The 15,122-nt window shown below is 56.7% G+C and overlaps 1 protein-coding gene across 7 annotated transcripts; it reads right to left on the bottom strand.

Annotated features, from left to right (window-relative positions):
* Window positions 1-153: 153 nt before the first annotated feature.
* On the bottom strand, window positions 154-13,816 carry KLC2 (kinesin light chain 2). Of its 7 annotated transcripts, none has more exons than XM_042958699.1 (16): window positions 13,593-13,610; window positions 9,346-9,584; window positions 6,394-6,624; window positions 6,192-6,261; window positions 5,188-5,410; window positions 4,392-4,479; window positions 4,207-4,308; window positions 3,941-4,114; window positions 3,753-3,852; window positions 3,014-3,063; window positions 2,839-2,906; window positions 2,311-2,419; window positions 2,050-2,208; window positions 1,851-1,975; window positions 1,526-1,583; window positions 154-1,154 (listed from the first exon to the last, which is right to left on the bottom strand). In XM_042958699.1, the coding sequence occupies exons 2-16, from the start codon at window positions 9,571-9,573 to the stop codon at window positions 1,071-1,073; spliced, it is 1,869 nt and encodes a 622-aa protein (XP_042814633.1). In that variant the 5' UTR covers window positions 9,574-9,584; window positions 13,593-13,610; the 3' UTR covers window positions 154-1,070. The 7 variants fall into 7 exon arrangements, with proteins under 7 accessions (XP_042814633.1, XP_007091916.2, XP_042814631.1 ...); XM_007091854.3 differs by lacking the exon at window positions 13,593-13,610 and adding an exon at window positions 10,440-10,524; XM_042958697.1 differs by lacking the exon at window positions 13,593-13,610 and adding an exon at window positions 10,440-10,500 and having other exon boundaries at window positions 9,346-9,621.
* Between the last annotated feature and the right edge of the window lie 1,306 nt (window positions 13,817-15,122).

Raw genomic sequence — 15,122 nt, 5'->3', positions numbered from 1 at the left:
TCCGGGATAGGAGCAAAATATCTGGGCTTCGGCTGCACGGGACCGGACGTGAGAGACACACACAAACGCTCGCTCGCTCGCAGCCTCTCCCGCCCTCACCCCCAATCTAGAGACGCTAGGAGACCTCGGCCTCCGCTCCAAATCAAGCCCGGCTCAGATTCAAACGGTCTTTATTTCTACAGCAACATTTGAAAATAGAAAGCGACCGCCTCACCCCCAACAGGGACAGCCCCTCCTGCCACAGGGGGTCATCACTGCCCCTCGCGAGAAGCTGCAGGCGTGGGATGAGGCGTGGCAGGATGGCTCGACGGGCGGTGCCCGGGGCGGGGTCAGGCCGTGCCTGGGCGGGACCAGGCGGGAGGGGCAGTGCATAGGCCGGGATGCTGGGCAGGGCCCGGCGGTGAAAGGACGGGCGAGGGGAGGGCTCTCCGTCCTGGGGCACGGGGCGATGGTGGGGCTCAACGCGCCCCTCAGAGGCGAGGAGGAGCGCGAGAAGGCCCAGGGAACCCTTTGGGGAGGCGCTGCCCTCCCAAGATGTAGAGCTTGGAAGATACCACCGCGCGGAATGGGGGTGATTAAGGCCTGGGCGGTACCACTAGAGGAGGACAGGGTGAGGGGAGAACCGGGGAGTACCGTGGACTGAGGGGAGGGGCGCGGCCAATAACTTATTTCTCTATATACAGAAGCAACGGCCGGGGGCGGGGGACAGGGGGGAGGGCAGGAGTGCTGAAGGGACGGCAGGTGCTCAGTGTTCTTGTCTCCGGGGCCTGGGGAGGGCGGGCCGCTGTGTCTCTACCTTGGAGACCCTGGCCAGCCCCTCACGCTGGCCCTGAACCTAAAGAAGAGGGGGCCCTGCTGGATGGAATAAATAAGGGGTAGAGCTGGAGCAGGCAGGCCCTGCCTCCAGGGCTTAGGGCTGAGATGACGAGGGAGGAGGTTACCCTGAGATTGAACAGAAAAGACAGGGGTCCTTGGGAAAGACACGTGGGGCAAGCAGCAGGCCCATGCGAAGGGCTGGGGATGGGGACAGTGCCGGGTGGAGGCTCTGGCAACTGGCTGCCCCTTCAGGATTAGCCCACGAGGGAGCTTCGTCGGGAGAGGTCCATGGAGCTGGAGCTGAGGGTGCGGCTGTCAGAGAAACCTGTGCCTCCAGGCTGTGGGCAGAAGGGGCAGGTGGCTCAGCTTCCTGCTGCTGCCGGTCTGTACTTCCCCGGCAGAAGGGGCCTGATCAGCCATAGGCCCTGAGCTGGGCCCCCGACCATGTCGTGGTGCTCTGAACTCCTGCCCACCTCAGCGGTTACTGTGTTGGCCCTGGCCACGTGCACATCCATCCCAGGCGGGAGCAGGGTTTCCCTCATTTGTCTTCCCTGTGTCCAGCCCAAAGCTGGGCCTGGCACAGAGCTGGAAATGTTGCTAGGTAAGTAGACGTGATTGGCAAGCTTGGCCAGTACACAGGACATGCAGCCTTTGGGCCCTGGGGCCTGGGCTTCAGCTACCCAGTGCCCAAACACCCACCCAGCCATACCTGGACAGGCTCTTCCACACTCTTGTTGAGGAAGTTGAGAGAACTAGCCCGCTTCATCCTGAGGGGAAAGGAATGCCTGGATTTGCCCAGGGTGAATGGGGTGGGCTGGGGGAGGGGGAGACGTGGGAAGGGGTCAGGTTGGGGCTGGAAAGGGAGGCTCACGGGAAGGGAGCAGATCTGGTGGGTGGCGGAGCTTGAGAGAGACAAGGGAGTTCATGTGGATCAGAAGCTCATCTGGGGTTGGTGGGTTATTGGGTGGGTTCGTGAGAGGCTCACTCTGGGTGGGCAGCGGGGGGAGTGGGGGCGATCAGGGGCAGAGGCTCACCTGGGATTAGGAGGCTCCTGCGGGCCACCACCCTGCAGCTTCTTCACCAGCATCTCACTGCTCCGCCTCAGGGCATCTCGGAGCTTCCCAAAGGAGCCACTGCGCCGCAAGGAGCCACTGCCATCCTGTGGGGCAGACGTTTGTCTCTGTGCCACACTGACCACACAGCCTCCCGGCCCACCCAAGACCCTAGACTCACCCCGCTCCATTCGGCTGCAGGCCCTGCCTCCTCGAGTTCAGACTCAGGCCGAGCCCCAGCACCCCCGGTCACGTCCCGGCTGCCACGGCGGTCTCCCCGTCCACCACTGCTATCTTTCAGCAGTTCCACCACCCTGGTCTGGCTTGCAGGGTCCAGGCCCTGAGGGAGAGGCAGGGCACACCGGATGGAGCCGTGAATCCTGACTGGAACACACAGGGCCACACAGGTCCCTGCCCACCCCCCTCGGGCCCGTGGCCTCACCTGCTTGCGGCTTCGGCTGGCGCAGTCCTCCAGTGTGTGTGCCGCTTCTAGCTTGCCCTGGCGCCGGTAGAGGGCCCCCAAGCTGCGCAGGGTAGTGTTGACTGTGGGGCTGTGGATGGGAGAGCGGGATAGTCTCAGACTCCATGTTCCCCAGGAACCAGGCCCATCCAGCCCACATTGGGCCCTGACGAGCCATCCAGCCAACCAGGATCTCTCCCCTCCCGTGTCAAGCCCTGTGCTTGTGCTAGACTCTCCTGGTTCGGAATCACCCCAACCCCAGCCCTACGTGGGGTGCTGCCACCAGGACTAAAAGCTGGGAGACCCAAGAGCAAGATAATCGGCCATCCCAACGCAGCGAGCCTTTTTGGGACAGGTGGCCTGTGACCCAGGTCTTGAAAGCCAAGGTGACAAAGAGGTGTGTGTTCTGGGGGTGAGCAGGATGGAGTCCAGAGCCTGGACTTGGCCCCCGCTCAGGATGCTGTTTCCCTGCCAGCTGCTCTATTGCCAGCCCTGCCCCACTGTCCTCACCTGTCTACTTTACAGGCCTTGTACCAGCTGCCATATTCCCCATAGGGGGTGCTGTCCCGGCGCTTGTCCTAGGGGGAAGGAATGGTCAGCAGAGGTGGCAGAAGTCCCTCCCCTCTACACATCCCTAGCCTCACCCTCCCTCCCCAGGCCACCCCAGCCCTGCCCATAGAGCTACCTTGCTCTCTTCCCGTTCTTCTGCGTGCATCCAGATGGGCTTGTTGTCCCCTGGGGGGAGAAAGGGGGCTGTCACCAGCCTCCCATATAGGCTTCTCCTGGTTGAAACATAGGACTGGGGTCTGGGGAGGAGGTCAGGGGTACCCAGGAAGGATCAGGGTTGGGCTTTGTTGAATGAATGAATGTATGAATGAATGAATGAATGAATGGGTGAACAAAGAAACAGACTCAGAACATTACTGACCCTCTTCTGGAGCAAAGAGATGACAGGGCATAGGCCTATGCTTGTGGGGCTTGCGATTGAGGGTTGGGGGCAGCGGATCCTTAAACACCTCAAGCCCACAGCCCGAGACATGTGCTAGGCCTAAATGATAGGCCAGGCTGAGGGATCACACGGCAGGAAATGACCAACCATGGGGGGCCAGAAGGTGGCTTCCCCGGGGGGGGGGGGGGGGACATTTGGAGTGGGGCCTCATGAGGGGCAGGAATTGCCCAGCAGGGGAGGTAAAAAGACTTTGGGCCCAGGGCACAGCGTATGCAAAAGCTGCGTGTAGTACCAGCACGACCCAGGAGGCCGTGTGCGTTGGGTGTGTGTGTTCACACGTGCACACAAATGGCTGGGGACCAGCCAGACCCCACGAGGGCCTGTCCAGCTGAGGTATTTACCCTGGATGCTGATGGCTGAGGGGGGCCTGTGCTGCGTGAGTGGGGGGTGGGGCACAGGGTGGTCACAGACTCACCATTGACAGAGCCGAACTCCTTCTCATGAGCCCGGGTGAGGATCTCCTTGTACAGGGTCTCTGCGTCCTGGTACTTGCCCTGTTTCAGGTAGCAGGAGGCCTGGAGGGAAGCGGCCAGAGGGTGAGCAGAATGCAGGGAGTCGAGCCTTTTCCTTCCTTCCTCCCACCCCATTCGTGGCCCAGGGTACCAGGTTATTCTTGGTTTTGGCCACGTTGGGGTCATCAGGCCCGAGGCGTGTGGCATAGATCTCCAGCGCCCGCCGGTAGTAGTATTCCACCTCTTCAGCTTTGCCCTGGTTCTGGCACAGCAGGGCCAGGTTGCTCAGCTGCTTGGCCACATCTGGATGAAACTTGCCCAGGACCTGCGATGGGAGTGGGAGCCAGTGGCTGGGCTCAAGGCTGGCCTGGGCCCCCACCTGCCAGCCTTGAGCTGCCCAGCCCTGCCTGCTCTCACCTTCTCCCGGATTTCTAATGCCCGTTTGCACAGTGGCTCGGCCTCTTTGTACTTGCCCCGCTTGCCATACAGAACTGCTAGGTTGTTTAACGTTGCGGCCACCTGGTGGGTGGGAGAGTGGAGGTCAATGACCCAGGGCGCTGCCTGGGGCAGGGGCAGCTCCCCCACCCCCCGCCCTCACTCACAGCCGGGTGGTCCTTGCCCAGTGTCTTTTCACGGATGGCCAGGGCATCGTTGAGCAGGTGGGCAGCCTCTTTGTACTTGTTCTGGTCCCTGGGTGCGGGTAGAAGCATGGTAAGTAAGGGTTGTCCTCCAGCCCAAGGCCCTCCCCCTAGTGGTCTCAGATCTCCACGGTCACTCCTCTTGTATTTACTGGTGCGTGGGCATGATTATGACCCAGAGCTTCGGGAGACCCGTTCAGCCAGCAGATTGGGGCGGAGGACTTTGGACAGTTCACTCACGATTCACCAGGGCATAGAGTGCCAGGGTATGAGCCAGATTCCCCTAGATCTGCCACCCCACCCCCACCCCACTGCCTCATGCCCAGGGCACCTTGTTGCCTATTCCTCAGGGCCTTTGCTCATACTCCTCTTTCTGCCAGGGGAAACGTTTCCAACACACTCATGTTCTGGGCAACTCATCTCTCACCAAAGATCCTACTTAAGCCTTGATGGCTGGAGAAGCAGTGCTGACTCCCTGGTATCCTTAGGGCCTTCATGTGCTGCCCTGGTCCCTACTTACGCCCAAGTCTTTTTCCTCCAATGGACTAAGCCTTATTCACATCTGTAGCCCAGGTTCACAGGGGCCTAGGCATCCTGTGGACTCCGCACCCTCTGGACACATGCTCCTTCTCTCTGCCCAACTGCCCAGTGGAGCTGAGTCCTGACCGTCACCAGGGCCTAAGGGTTTGTGACCAGGGCTGGAGCTTTCAGAAAGTGTGCAAGCACTCCCATGGATGACTGTGGCCAGAGGAGCCCTCACCGATAGACCAAAGCCAGGATGTTCAGCATGGTGGCAACATCAGGGTGGTCGTGGCCCGATGTCTTCTCCAGGTCCTCGAGCGCCTGCTTGCAGAGTGGCACGGCCACCTCGTAGCGGCCCTGTGAGGCGTACTGAATCACCAGGTTGTGCAGGGTGCGGAGCCGTGCCGGGATTTCATAGCCCCCGTGCTGGGCAGCCACATCCCCTCCTCCAGGGCTGGGGGCTGCAAGGCCAAGGGCAGATAAGATGTACCAACTGGGTTGAGCTGGCACACACCAGCCATGTCTTTGACCTACCTGACATGTGGCCCTGGGCAAGTCACTTACTATTCTGCCTTAGTTTCCCCATCTGTAGAGTGGGTAGAATCCGGGCCGCAATGCCTCAAGCTATGTGTTCTAGAGCAAGCCATCTAACCTCCAAGCCTCAGCCTCCCATCCGCAGAAGGGACACTTGACACTGTAAGCGCCGGCCCAGGGCTCAGTACTGTGCACACATCCTCCGTTAACCCTCAGAGGAGGCTTAGAGAGGGAAAGAAACCAGAGGTCCCAGAACAACTGGTGGCAGAGCAGGACTTAAACCTAGGTTAGGCAGCTCTAAAGCTCTGACCTGTGATAACTGCTCCTCAAGACTTAGGGGGAGAAAAGCACTTTTAAACTCTAACATGCTGGGGGGCTCAGTGTGTTGAGCGTCCGACTCTTGATTTCAGCTCAGGTTATGACCTTATGGTTCGTGAGTTTGAGCTGACAGCTCAGAGCCTGGAGTCTGCTTCGGAGTCTGCGTCTCCCCTTCTCTCTGCCCCTCCCCCGCTCATGCTCTGTTTCTCTCAAAAAAAAAAAAAAAAAAATTAAAAACTCTAACATGCTGGGATGTGATGATCAGAAATGAGGTGGGAAAGAACACAGTTGCCTTTTGGTCCCTGTTTCTGGTGACCTCTGGGTCCCAAGGACAAGGAGTTTCCACAGCTTTCCCTCCCCCTGCCCCCAGAACCAGCTGTCCCTCTGCACCTGGGCTCTGCTCCTCCTCGTTGGGGAACAGGTCATCCAGAGAGTCTTTGGGGACGTCCCCCTTCTCCTCCTGGGGAGGAGGACAGAACGAGTGTCAGGGAAGGTGGGGCGCGGTAGCCCAAGTGTCAGTGGCTGGGTCAGAGCCAGCCACGCTGCCCCTCCCCCTCCCAGGCCCCCCTGCCCGATGGCTGTAGGGGCTCACACTGGGGGATGTGTCCTCATCCAGCTTGCGGATCTGGCTCATGAACAGCAAATGCTGCTTCTCCTCCTCCAGCTGGGCCACAGCCTGCTCGCTGCGCTGCAGCTTCTGCTGTGTTCCCGCCAGCTCCTCGCGCAGCCACTGGTTCTCCTGCACCAGGCGCCGGACCTGAGCCCGCAGCTTCTGCTTTTCTGACTCCACGGCCCCCAGGTGGCTCGACAGCGCCAGGATCACCTGTGCCGGCCAGCCAGGATGAGGGTTAGAGCCTTGTGCACCCCCAGCCTGGGCCTCCCGGGGCACTGGGGCCTGGCCCTGCCTATGAGGAGCTACAGGGCTGATCATCAAGGGGGTGTTCCCGCAAGGCCCCAAACGGACCCTCGTCCAAGACCTAAACCCAGGAGATTTGGAGACCCTCAGTTCCTTCCTTCTGGGGTGTGGAGCCCTGGGCTCCCAGGCCGGCTCTGCTGGACTCTGAGATAGTCCATCCACTTTCCTGGGCCTCCGGCTAGTCCTCTGCATTAAAAATCCAGTTCCCGAGGTGCCTGGGTGGCTCAGTTAAGCGTCCAACTTCGGTTTAGGTCATGAGCTTGAGGCTCAGGGGTTCGAACCCCACGTTGGGCTCTGTACTGATGGTGTGGAGCCTGCTTGGGATCCTTGCTCTCTCCTCTCTCTCTCTCTGCCCCTCCCCCACTCGTGCTTTCTCTCTCTGTCAAAATAAGTAAATAAACTTAAAAAACAAAACAAAACAAAAAACCAGTTCCCATCTCACTGGGTTTATCATGAAGACGGCTTGTTGGGGTGTTTTCTCTGAATTAGCCTTTCTCTTCGTCTCTCCTGGGGCTTGGACTCCAGCCCTGTGGCCACAGCCGCTATAGCACTGCCCCCTGCTCCAGGGCTAGCACTTTCCTAAGAACTCTGATAAATGGCTGAAGGGCCACTGAAAGGCCCCATCCTGACTTCTGCCAAGGTAAGCCCTTGCCCTTTTGCAGTTCCCAGAGAGGAGAGGTGTCCATGTCCCAAGCCTTCAGATGGTCTGGGAACCACAGGGGAAGGGGACCCAGAGGCCTCAGCTTCTGTCCTTACCCCTCTCTCCAACCTCTAGGACTCTTTTCCTGAGCATTTAGGCTCTTCCTGCCTGGGAGCCTTGCATAGGATCTACTCTTTCTCCATCCTTCACAGCCAGGGTCGTTTCTGCAGCCCCAGGAAAGGAAGGCACTTTCCTCTCCCTCCGTGCCACCTCTTATCCATCTGTGTGGGTGCCTGTGCACACCAGGAGGGGGACCCCTGTGTGTTTATCTCTGTACCTGGCAGCCACCTGGCCAAGGAGGGAATGACCAGCAGGCTGTCCTGCCAGAGGACCAAGCTGTCTGGCACCCTGCACTTTCTATTCATTAGCAAAATGCAGAAGTGACAGGTGTGTTCGCAACCACTAGCTTTTTGAAAAATTCCCTTCGCAGCCTGGAAGTATATATATACAGCAGGTGGCATGATCCTTAAAGGCAAGGAAACCGAGATGTTACCACCTGCCCAGGATTCATAGAGCCAGGCGGTGTCTCAGCCAAGATTTGAAGGGGCCAAGACTCTTTCCCCCAGAGAAAGCGTGTACCCCTTGTGTACCCCAGTGCCTCGTGAATATCTCTATCTGCACCTCGTCCTGGCAGCCCCAACTTAAGAGGACCAAAACTGAACCCCTGATCACCTAGGCTCTCTCATCACCTTCACTTGCTCAAACCACAAATCTGGGAGTTATTCTGCCCTCCTTCCTCTCCCTTACTTCATCCCCAGGTCCTGCTGGACCCACCTCCAGAACATCTAGAACTGGTCCTCTCGCTTCCCTCGTGGCCACCCCTTAGTCCAAGCTACTGTTTCTCATTTGAATTCCAGCAGTGCCTTCCTAACTACCTGCTGCCTGCCTCCACCCTTGACTCACCAAAGTTCATTCTCCACACCTCAGCCAAAGGGAATTTTTACTCCTTTTTTTATTTTTTAAAGATTTTTTAAAAAGTAACCTCTATACCCAACGTGGGACTTGAACCCACAACCCTGAGATCAAGTCGCATGCTCTAATGACCGAGCCAGCCAGGTGCCCCGAAGGGACCTTTCAAAATCTAAGTCAGACTGTGTCTCTTGACTCCTAAAACCCTCCAAAGGCTTCCTGCTTTCCTGAGAATACAACCCAAACTAATAAGGTGCAGCATGATCTGGTCCCTGCCTTCTCCACAGGCCTCTTCTGTCCCTCTCCTTCCATGAACTAGATCCATGAAGATCTAGTTAGACAGGTCTTCTCTCAATTCTCCCACTACAAGAGCTTTCCTACCTCAGGACCTTTGCACATGCAACCTCTCGCCTTCCTCCCTTTTCTGGAGGCTGGTTCATTCCTTCCTCCAGGTCGTGGTTTAAATGTCACTTCCTCAGAAGTCTTGCCTGACCAATAAATTACACCTCTTCCTATAAGCTATCCAAGACCTTGTTGTTTTCTTTGGAGAACTTATCACAATATGTAACAAATGTATATGTGTTTCTGACTTTCTCCCCAGTGGACCCGTCTGTCTTGTTGGGGCTGTCTGTCTGGCACATAACAGATTGCCTGGCACATAGTAGGCACTTGGTAACTTACCTGTGAAGGAACAAATAAGAGAATGAATGGGGGCGGGGGCGGTTCTTAAGGATTTCCTTTTTGTTTTCTTACGTCATTCAGTCTCTGCTACCCATCAGAGAAGCCAGGAACAGGGTTCTGTGTCGGGGCTAAAGGATGATCAGGCTCTCCTGAGGCAAGGCACAGCTGGGGTCTCCAAAGCCCATTTGTTTGTTCAACAGATATTACTGGAATCTTACCATGGGGCTCCAGAGGCCACATGGTTCCCTGCTCAGATTCTGTTCCTACACTGCCAGGTTTCCTCTGTCAGGCTCCATCCCTCCCTTGACCTCCCACCTCGGCATCCCAGACCAGCCTACCTGGGCCTCCCCCAGACCCAGCTCGATGGCTTCTAGGGAGCGACGCAGGAGAACACAGCGCTCCTGTGAGCCGGGCTCTGCCTCGCCAGCTTCATGTGCTACCAAGGGAGCGAGAAGGGCACGATGCTCCCCGCGCAGGGTCTCCAGGCCTTGGATGACGGCCTTGGTGCCCAGCACGATCTCATCCTGGCTCAGCTTCTCCTCCCGCGGAAGCACCATCGTAGCCATGGCTGTGCCGCCTGTGAAGGCGAGGAGGCGGGCAGGCGGGTGCCGGGCCTGGGGCCACACCGCCGTCCACCCCGGATTAGGTAAACACCTTCAGTCCCCGACGCCCGGGTCCCCAGGGTGCCCGGGTCCCCCAGCCGACAGCCCGCACCGTGCCCGCGCTCGGCCTACAGGGGGCGCGCCCAGGTCGTCTCGGCCCGGGAGACGCAATGCGGTGAGGCCGGACCCGGATTCGGTCCAGACCACGGGCTCAGGCCGGTTTAGGCGGCCCAGACTCGGGACTGCCCCGGCGACTCCCTTAGCCAGGACAGGGAGCACCGGAGGACGGTCCTAAGGGGATCGTGCAGGCTCACTCCCGTATGGGAGACCCCCGTCCCTCCAGGAGATCCAGTCCCAACCGCCCGGGCGGCCCCTTCCCCAACAGGCAGGCCGATCATGGGGGGGGGGGGGGGGGAGACCCTCCCCCTAAAGGAGCTGGAGATCTCGGCTGCTACGTCGTCTCCCCACCCGGGGCCGCGCCCACAATGACCCTTCCCCATAGGTCGGCGCAACGCCCCGAGGACCCCTCCTCCTGGAAAGGTCGAACTCCCGCCCCCGGCCACGCAGGACCGCGCCCCCTCCCAGCAGACCGGCCCTGTTCTCCCACAGGCCGCACCCACGACGCCCCCACCCCTAGGCCAACCCAGAGGCCCCTCTCCCGGCCGGATCGGCCCGCGCAGACCTGCGCCTCCCGCTCCCGCCGGGCTCCGGCTCAGGTTCCGGCTCCCGCCCCGCTTCACCCGGACCGGCAGCCGTGAGCCGGTCCCGCCGCCTCCATCCCGCCGGCCTTCCCAGCAGTCCCTGCGCCGCCTTAAAGGTGAAGCCTCTACCTCGGCGGCGTCGGAGGGGGCGAAACACGCTCTTCTCTTCCCGCAGGCGGCCTTAAAGGAGCGTGCAAGCCGGGCCCGCTCCAGGCTTGGAGGGGGACTGGGGCGGGGCCATCCTATGTGGAGGGCGGGGCGTGGGCTCCCCCGAGGCACCTGGTTCCAGCTGCCACCACCCACAACCCCGCGGCCTTGGATTCATCGCCTGTAAACCTGGCCGAGGCCGCAGGGATGTGGGGAGGCTCGGGAGATCGTGAGCCTGTAGAGCCTGAATGCAGGCAGTGCCACAGCCAGAAAGGACGTCGGGAGAAACCGAGGCGCCGGGAGGCTCAGCCTCCTCTGAGTCCAGGGACCCAGAGACTTTTGACATGTATTGACATTTATTGACGGTTACTGGGGCAGTTGCCACTTTCTGAGCGCTTACTGTGTGTCGGGCGCTTTGATGCTTTAAATGCGTTTGCTCATTTACTGCTCACAAAGACCCAATGAAGCGAGCACTGCTTTTATCTGCATCTCACGGATATGACCCCAGGCTCATTTGTCTCTAGAGACTGGTGATGCCCCTCACCCAACTCTTTCAGAACTATGTCCCTGTGGGATTCGCCGTGTCTTGGGGCTGCTTTCTGGGGGAAAGGCTTCCGACGCTAAGGGAGAAAAGGATAGCAAAGAGCAGCTGGGCATCTGCTGAAACAGAGACTCATGCCCCTGTGGTTGAACACAAGTGCTGTTCGTCAACCGGATGCCCAAGACAAGGTGATGTCATTCAGGGCTCAGATTAAATGCCACCTCCTCAGAGAGCCTTCTTTGATTCCCAACCCCCCATAGAGTCCCTTCCATAGAGCCCCCTCCAGTCCATGTCTCTATAACATTCATCCCTTCTAACTTATTTCTTGTTGATTTTCTGTCTCCTCCCTAGAATACGGGCCAAGACCTGTCTGTCTTGTTCACTCCCACAGTAGCCCCTGACCAGCCACATAGCTGCACTCAGTAAATGTTGGTTTCTTAAAAAGGGTGGAAGGGTGCACCTATTGGCCTTGCCAAACCCCTTCCAGGCCCAGGTTTTGATCAGATGCTCTGCAGCCCTGGATTGGAAGCTACTCTGGCACTGCCCCAACTGCTTCTAGGTCAGTGTCACTGGTGAGTGACAGCAGGATAACCACCTGAGGGACAAAACCTGCACAACAAGGCCTGGCACTGGTACCCGAGGAACTTGGGTGTTCCTTGAGTCAGGGTGGGCTCAGACTCAGAGTCCACCAGGTTCAGTGTCCTGGTGGATGCAAGAATCCCTTTGGCACCATCTGATGGAGAGATGGTCCTACACCTCTAGGTCAAGTATGTCCCAGGACAAGGAGCTCACTACATTCTGCTGTGAGACTGCTCTAAAGGCTAGGAAGTTTTTCCTTAGCCCCAAAAGTACCTTCCTGCAGTGTTCATGGACACCAAACTGAAGCTGTCTTCAGGAAGGACAGCTTTTCTCTTTTGCCGATGGAGATACTTGGAGATGACAATGGTGCCCCACCCAATCTTTGCCTTGCCTAGACTGACAAACACGATCTCTTTCCTCACCCTTGCCCCAGGTTCCTGACCCTTCTCCATCCTAATTTCTCTTTTCAGGGTGTATTTTAGGTGTCAGTCCATACACTGCTCAGAATGTGGTGCTCAGTCCAGAGCTCAGGGAGCCAGACAGGGAGTGAACTTCACAGATCATAGAGGGATGGTCCCCCCGCTCAATGAGAGTGCCACCTGTCCACTGTGAAGTCGCAAGTCAGGCTAATTTTGACAGCCACCACACTGTATCTGCTTGGGGTCAGCTGGCCAGCTAAACCTAGATTGTGTACATCCCGGTTCTATCCAGCCAGGTTATCCCAGATCCTGTGCCTCTGCCAATTATTTTTTCTCCCTGTGATTTTTAAAGGTAGCTAATATAGTCCTATGATGCAAAATTCAAAAGGCACATACAAGAACTGTACTTCTTTCTCTCTGACCACTGTCCTCGGCCCTTCAGCTCTCCTCCCCAGGATCTCCTACTGTGACCAGTGTCTGGTGCTCATCCTTTAGGCTGTTTGCTTAGTGCAGAGCTGGTTTATCCTGTCGGTTTCATCTGGTCAGTGTTCTTCCAGGGAGGGCCCTGCAGGTAGGAGTCTTTTGTGTTTGGGATCTGTCTTCCTTAGTCCTTACTTCAGCCTTTTCTCCGGAGGAGTGCTGGCTAGGGTGTGATAATCCAACCTCCCATGCAGGGAGACTCCATCAGATCACGACTGCATTCCCAACTTGCCAGCGAGTTCCTGGGGAGGAAATGGAATCTGGAGCTCAGGGCCCCTTTGTCATTTTTACTGAGTCTCAGTTTCTGAATCTCTTGTGCAGGGACTTTATTAGAAGGCTCTTTTTTTTTTTTAATAAAAGTTTTTGAGTTTATTTTGAGAGAGAGAGAGAGAGAGAGAGAAAGTGAGGGAGGGACAAAGAGTAAGGGAGAGACAGAATCCCAAGCTGGCTCTGCACTGTCAGCATTAGAGCCCAACGTGGGGCTCAAACTCCCGAACCCATGAGATCATGACCAGAGCTGAGATCAAGAGTCAGATGCTTAACCGAGCCACCCAGGCGCCCCTAGAAGGCTCTTCTAGAGATTGGGATTCATTGGTGCAAGGGTGGGTCCTGGGCATCTCTTATTATTTCAAAACTTCAGTGGCGCCTGTGCTGTTTGCCCTGGGTTGAAAGCTTCTGCTGAGATGTTTTTACAGGTAAGGAGACTATGGCCCAGAGAGGTGAAGGCAGCTGCACGTGCAGAGAGCCTGCTGTTCTTGGGGAGCTCAGGCTCCCAGGGACCACCATGTCTTTCTCTCATCTACAGTCTGGTTATTTTGTCCCCATGTATAAGGCAGACTGACCACATGGGGCAGAGGTCAAGAGAACTGAGGTCAGATGGCTGGTTCACACCCATGCAAAAGCACAGTTGTACACGCCCTCAACATGGCCTCGGGCAGGTCCATCCAGAGGCACTGAACAGACACCTGTCTGCCACATGCACACCTCCACGTGCGTGTGTTGATAGGCCCACGTAGGTGCATACCATACATAACCAAGCACAGACACACATCCACAACCTCTGCTTTCTTCTCTTGTGCTTTCTCTCCGTCTAATAAAGGAGCACATTCCTCTTACCATCTTTTTCCAGTCGCCCTTTATAACTTCTCCTGGATCCTTGCTCTGGCTTTCCTGCTCCCTGCAGTCTTTGGTGCTTTCTTTGTGATTCTCTTTAGGCATCTGGCCCTGCTCCTCCCTGTGTACTGAGTGGAGGAAGGCAGGGTCTGCCCTACTGGGTTCTCAGGGCCTTATCTTGCTTTCAGTGCTTAATCTTGAATGTGTCCAACCTTTTTAGCCACTTGGCTTTTTATCTTGTCCCTGAGGATTCTACTGTGCATCTCCGAGGGGAAGAGACTGTTACTTATCCTGCTCTGTTCTGCATTCCCCCCACAGCTGCTGGTCTCATGCCAGGCTGCTGATGGGTGCTCTGTTGATGGAGAAAAAGGGAGGAGTCTGTCCCAGTGGTGATTCAGCTCCTTATGCCATTTTCCGCAGAGCTTATCAGCTTGCCCCCGCCTGTCCCATGCCTGGGCAAGTTGTTCTTGCTACTTTTAATGTTTTCTCTCTTGAAATCACTCCCACTGTTCTGCCCCTTCCCCTTGGATCCTCAGAAGCACGCATCCCATTGAAATCTGTGTTCTTATATTCTTTTTTCTTTGGCTAGTTTCACTACTTTTCTTTGAAGTGTTTGGGGGCACTTTTTTTTTTTAAGTATAATTTATTGTCAAGTTAGCTAACATACGGTGTATACAGTGTGCTCTTGGCTTCGGGAGTAGATTCCCATGATTCATCGCTTACATATAACAGCCAGTGCTCATCCCAACAAGAACCCTCCTCAATCCATACCACTCATTTGCCCCCCTCCCCTGCCCCCTCAGTTTGTTCTCATCAACCCTCGGTTTGTTCTCTGTATTTAAGAGTCTCTTAGGGTCTGTCCCCCTCTCTGTTTGAAACTGTTTTTCTCCCCTTCCCTTCTGGGGGGCACTTTTTCCAAGCATACATCTACCCTGAAATGTCAGCAGGTTCACCCTTAAGTGCTCAAGACTGGAGGCTTCTTAAAGGTCATGCCTCCTTCACATGACGAGCGGCTCACCGCTTCCTGAGGGGCCTGTTCCACCGTGAACATCCCTGGTTGTCAGTTCTTTCTGCCACCAGGTCAAGAATCAAAGCTGCTTAGGGCTCCTCTGAGAGGCTCCTGGTTCCTATCCTCGTAGCCACTTGGCAAACCTGCATCCTCTCTACCTTGTGAGCTCCCGGCTAGACTAGAAGTGTCATCAAGCCGCTCAGTGAGAGGGCACACAGGCTTTGGGGTCATACTTAGCTAAGTTCAGTGCCACGTTTCTCCGTCTGCCGGCTGTGGGCCTTTAGGCATGCTCTGTAACTTCATCTGTTTCCTCATTTGTAAAATAAAGTTCCTAATACTTACCTCTTTGGGTCCTTGAGAGAACGGAATAAAACAGCAGAGTTAAGACCTTAACATTATGCCTGGTACGTAACAGACACAGTTACTAGTAGTTATTTATTAATATTATCACCACCAAGCTTACTATTTGGTAGACCCGTGCTAGTGAATGGAGGGTGGGGAGAAAGTATATGAAATGTTGGGCA

Source organism: Panthera tigris, chromosome D1, assembly GCF_018350195.1.
Source record: "Panthera tigris isolate Pti1 chromosome D1, P.tigris_Pti1_mat1.1, whole genome shotgun sequence".
In the NCBI taxonomy this organism is placed as follows: domain Eukaryota; kingdom Metazoa; phylum Chordata; class Mammalia; order Carnivora; family Felidae; genus Panthera; species Panthera tigris.
Note: the sequence above shows the minus strand (reverse complement) of the source record. Positions and strands in the feature narration are given on the sequence as shown.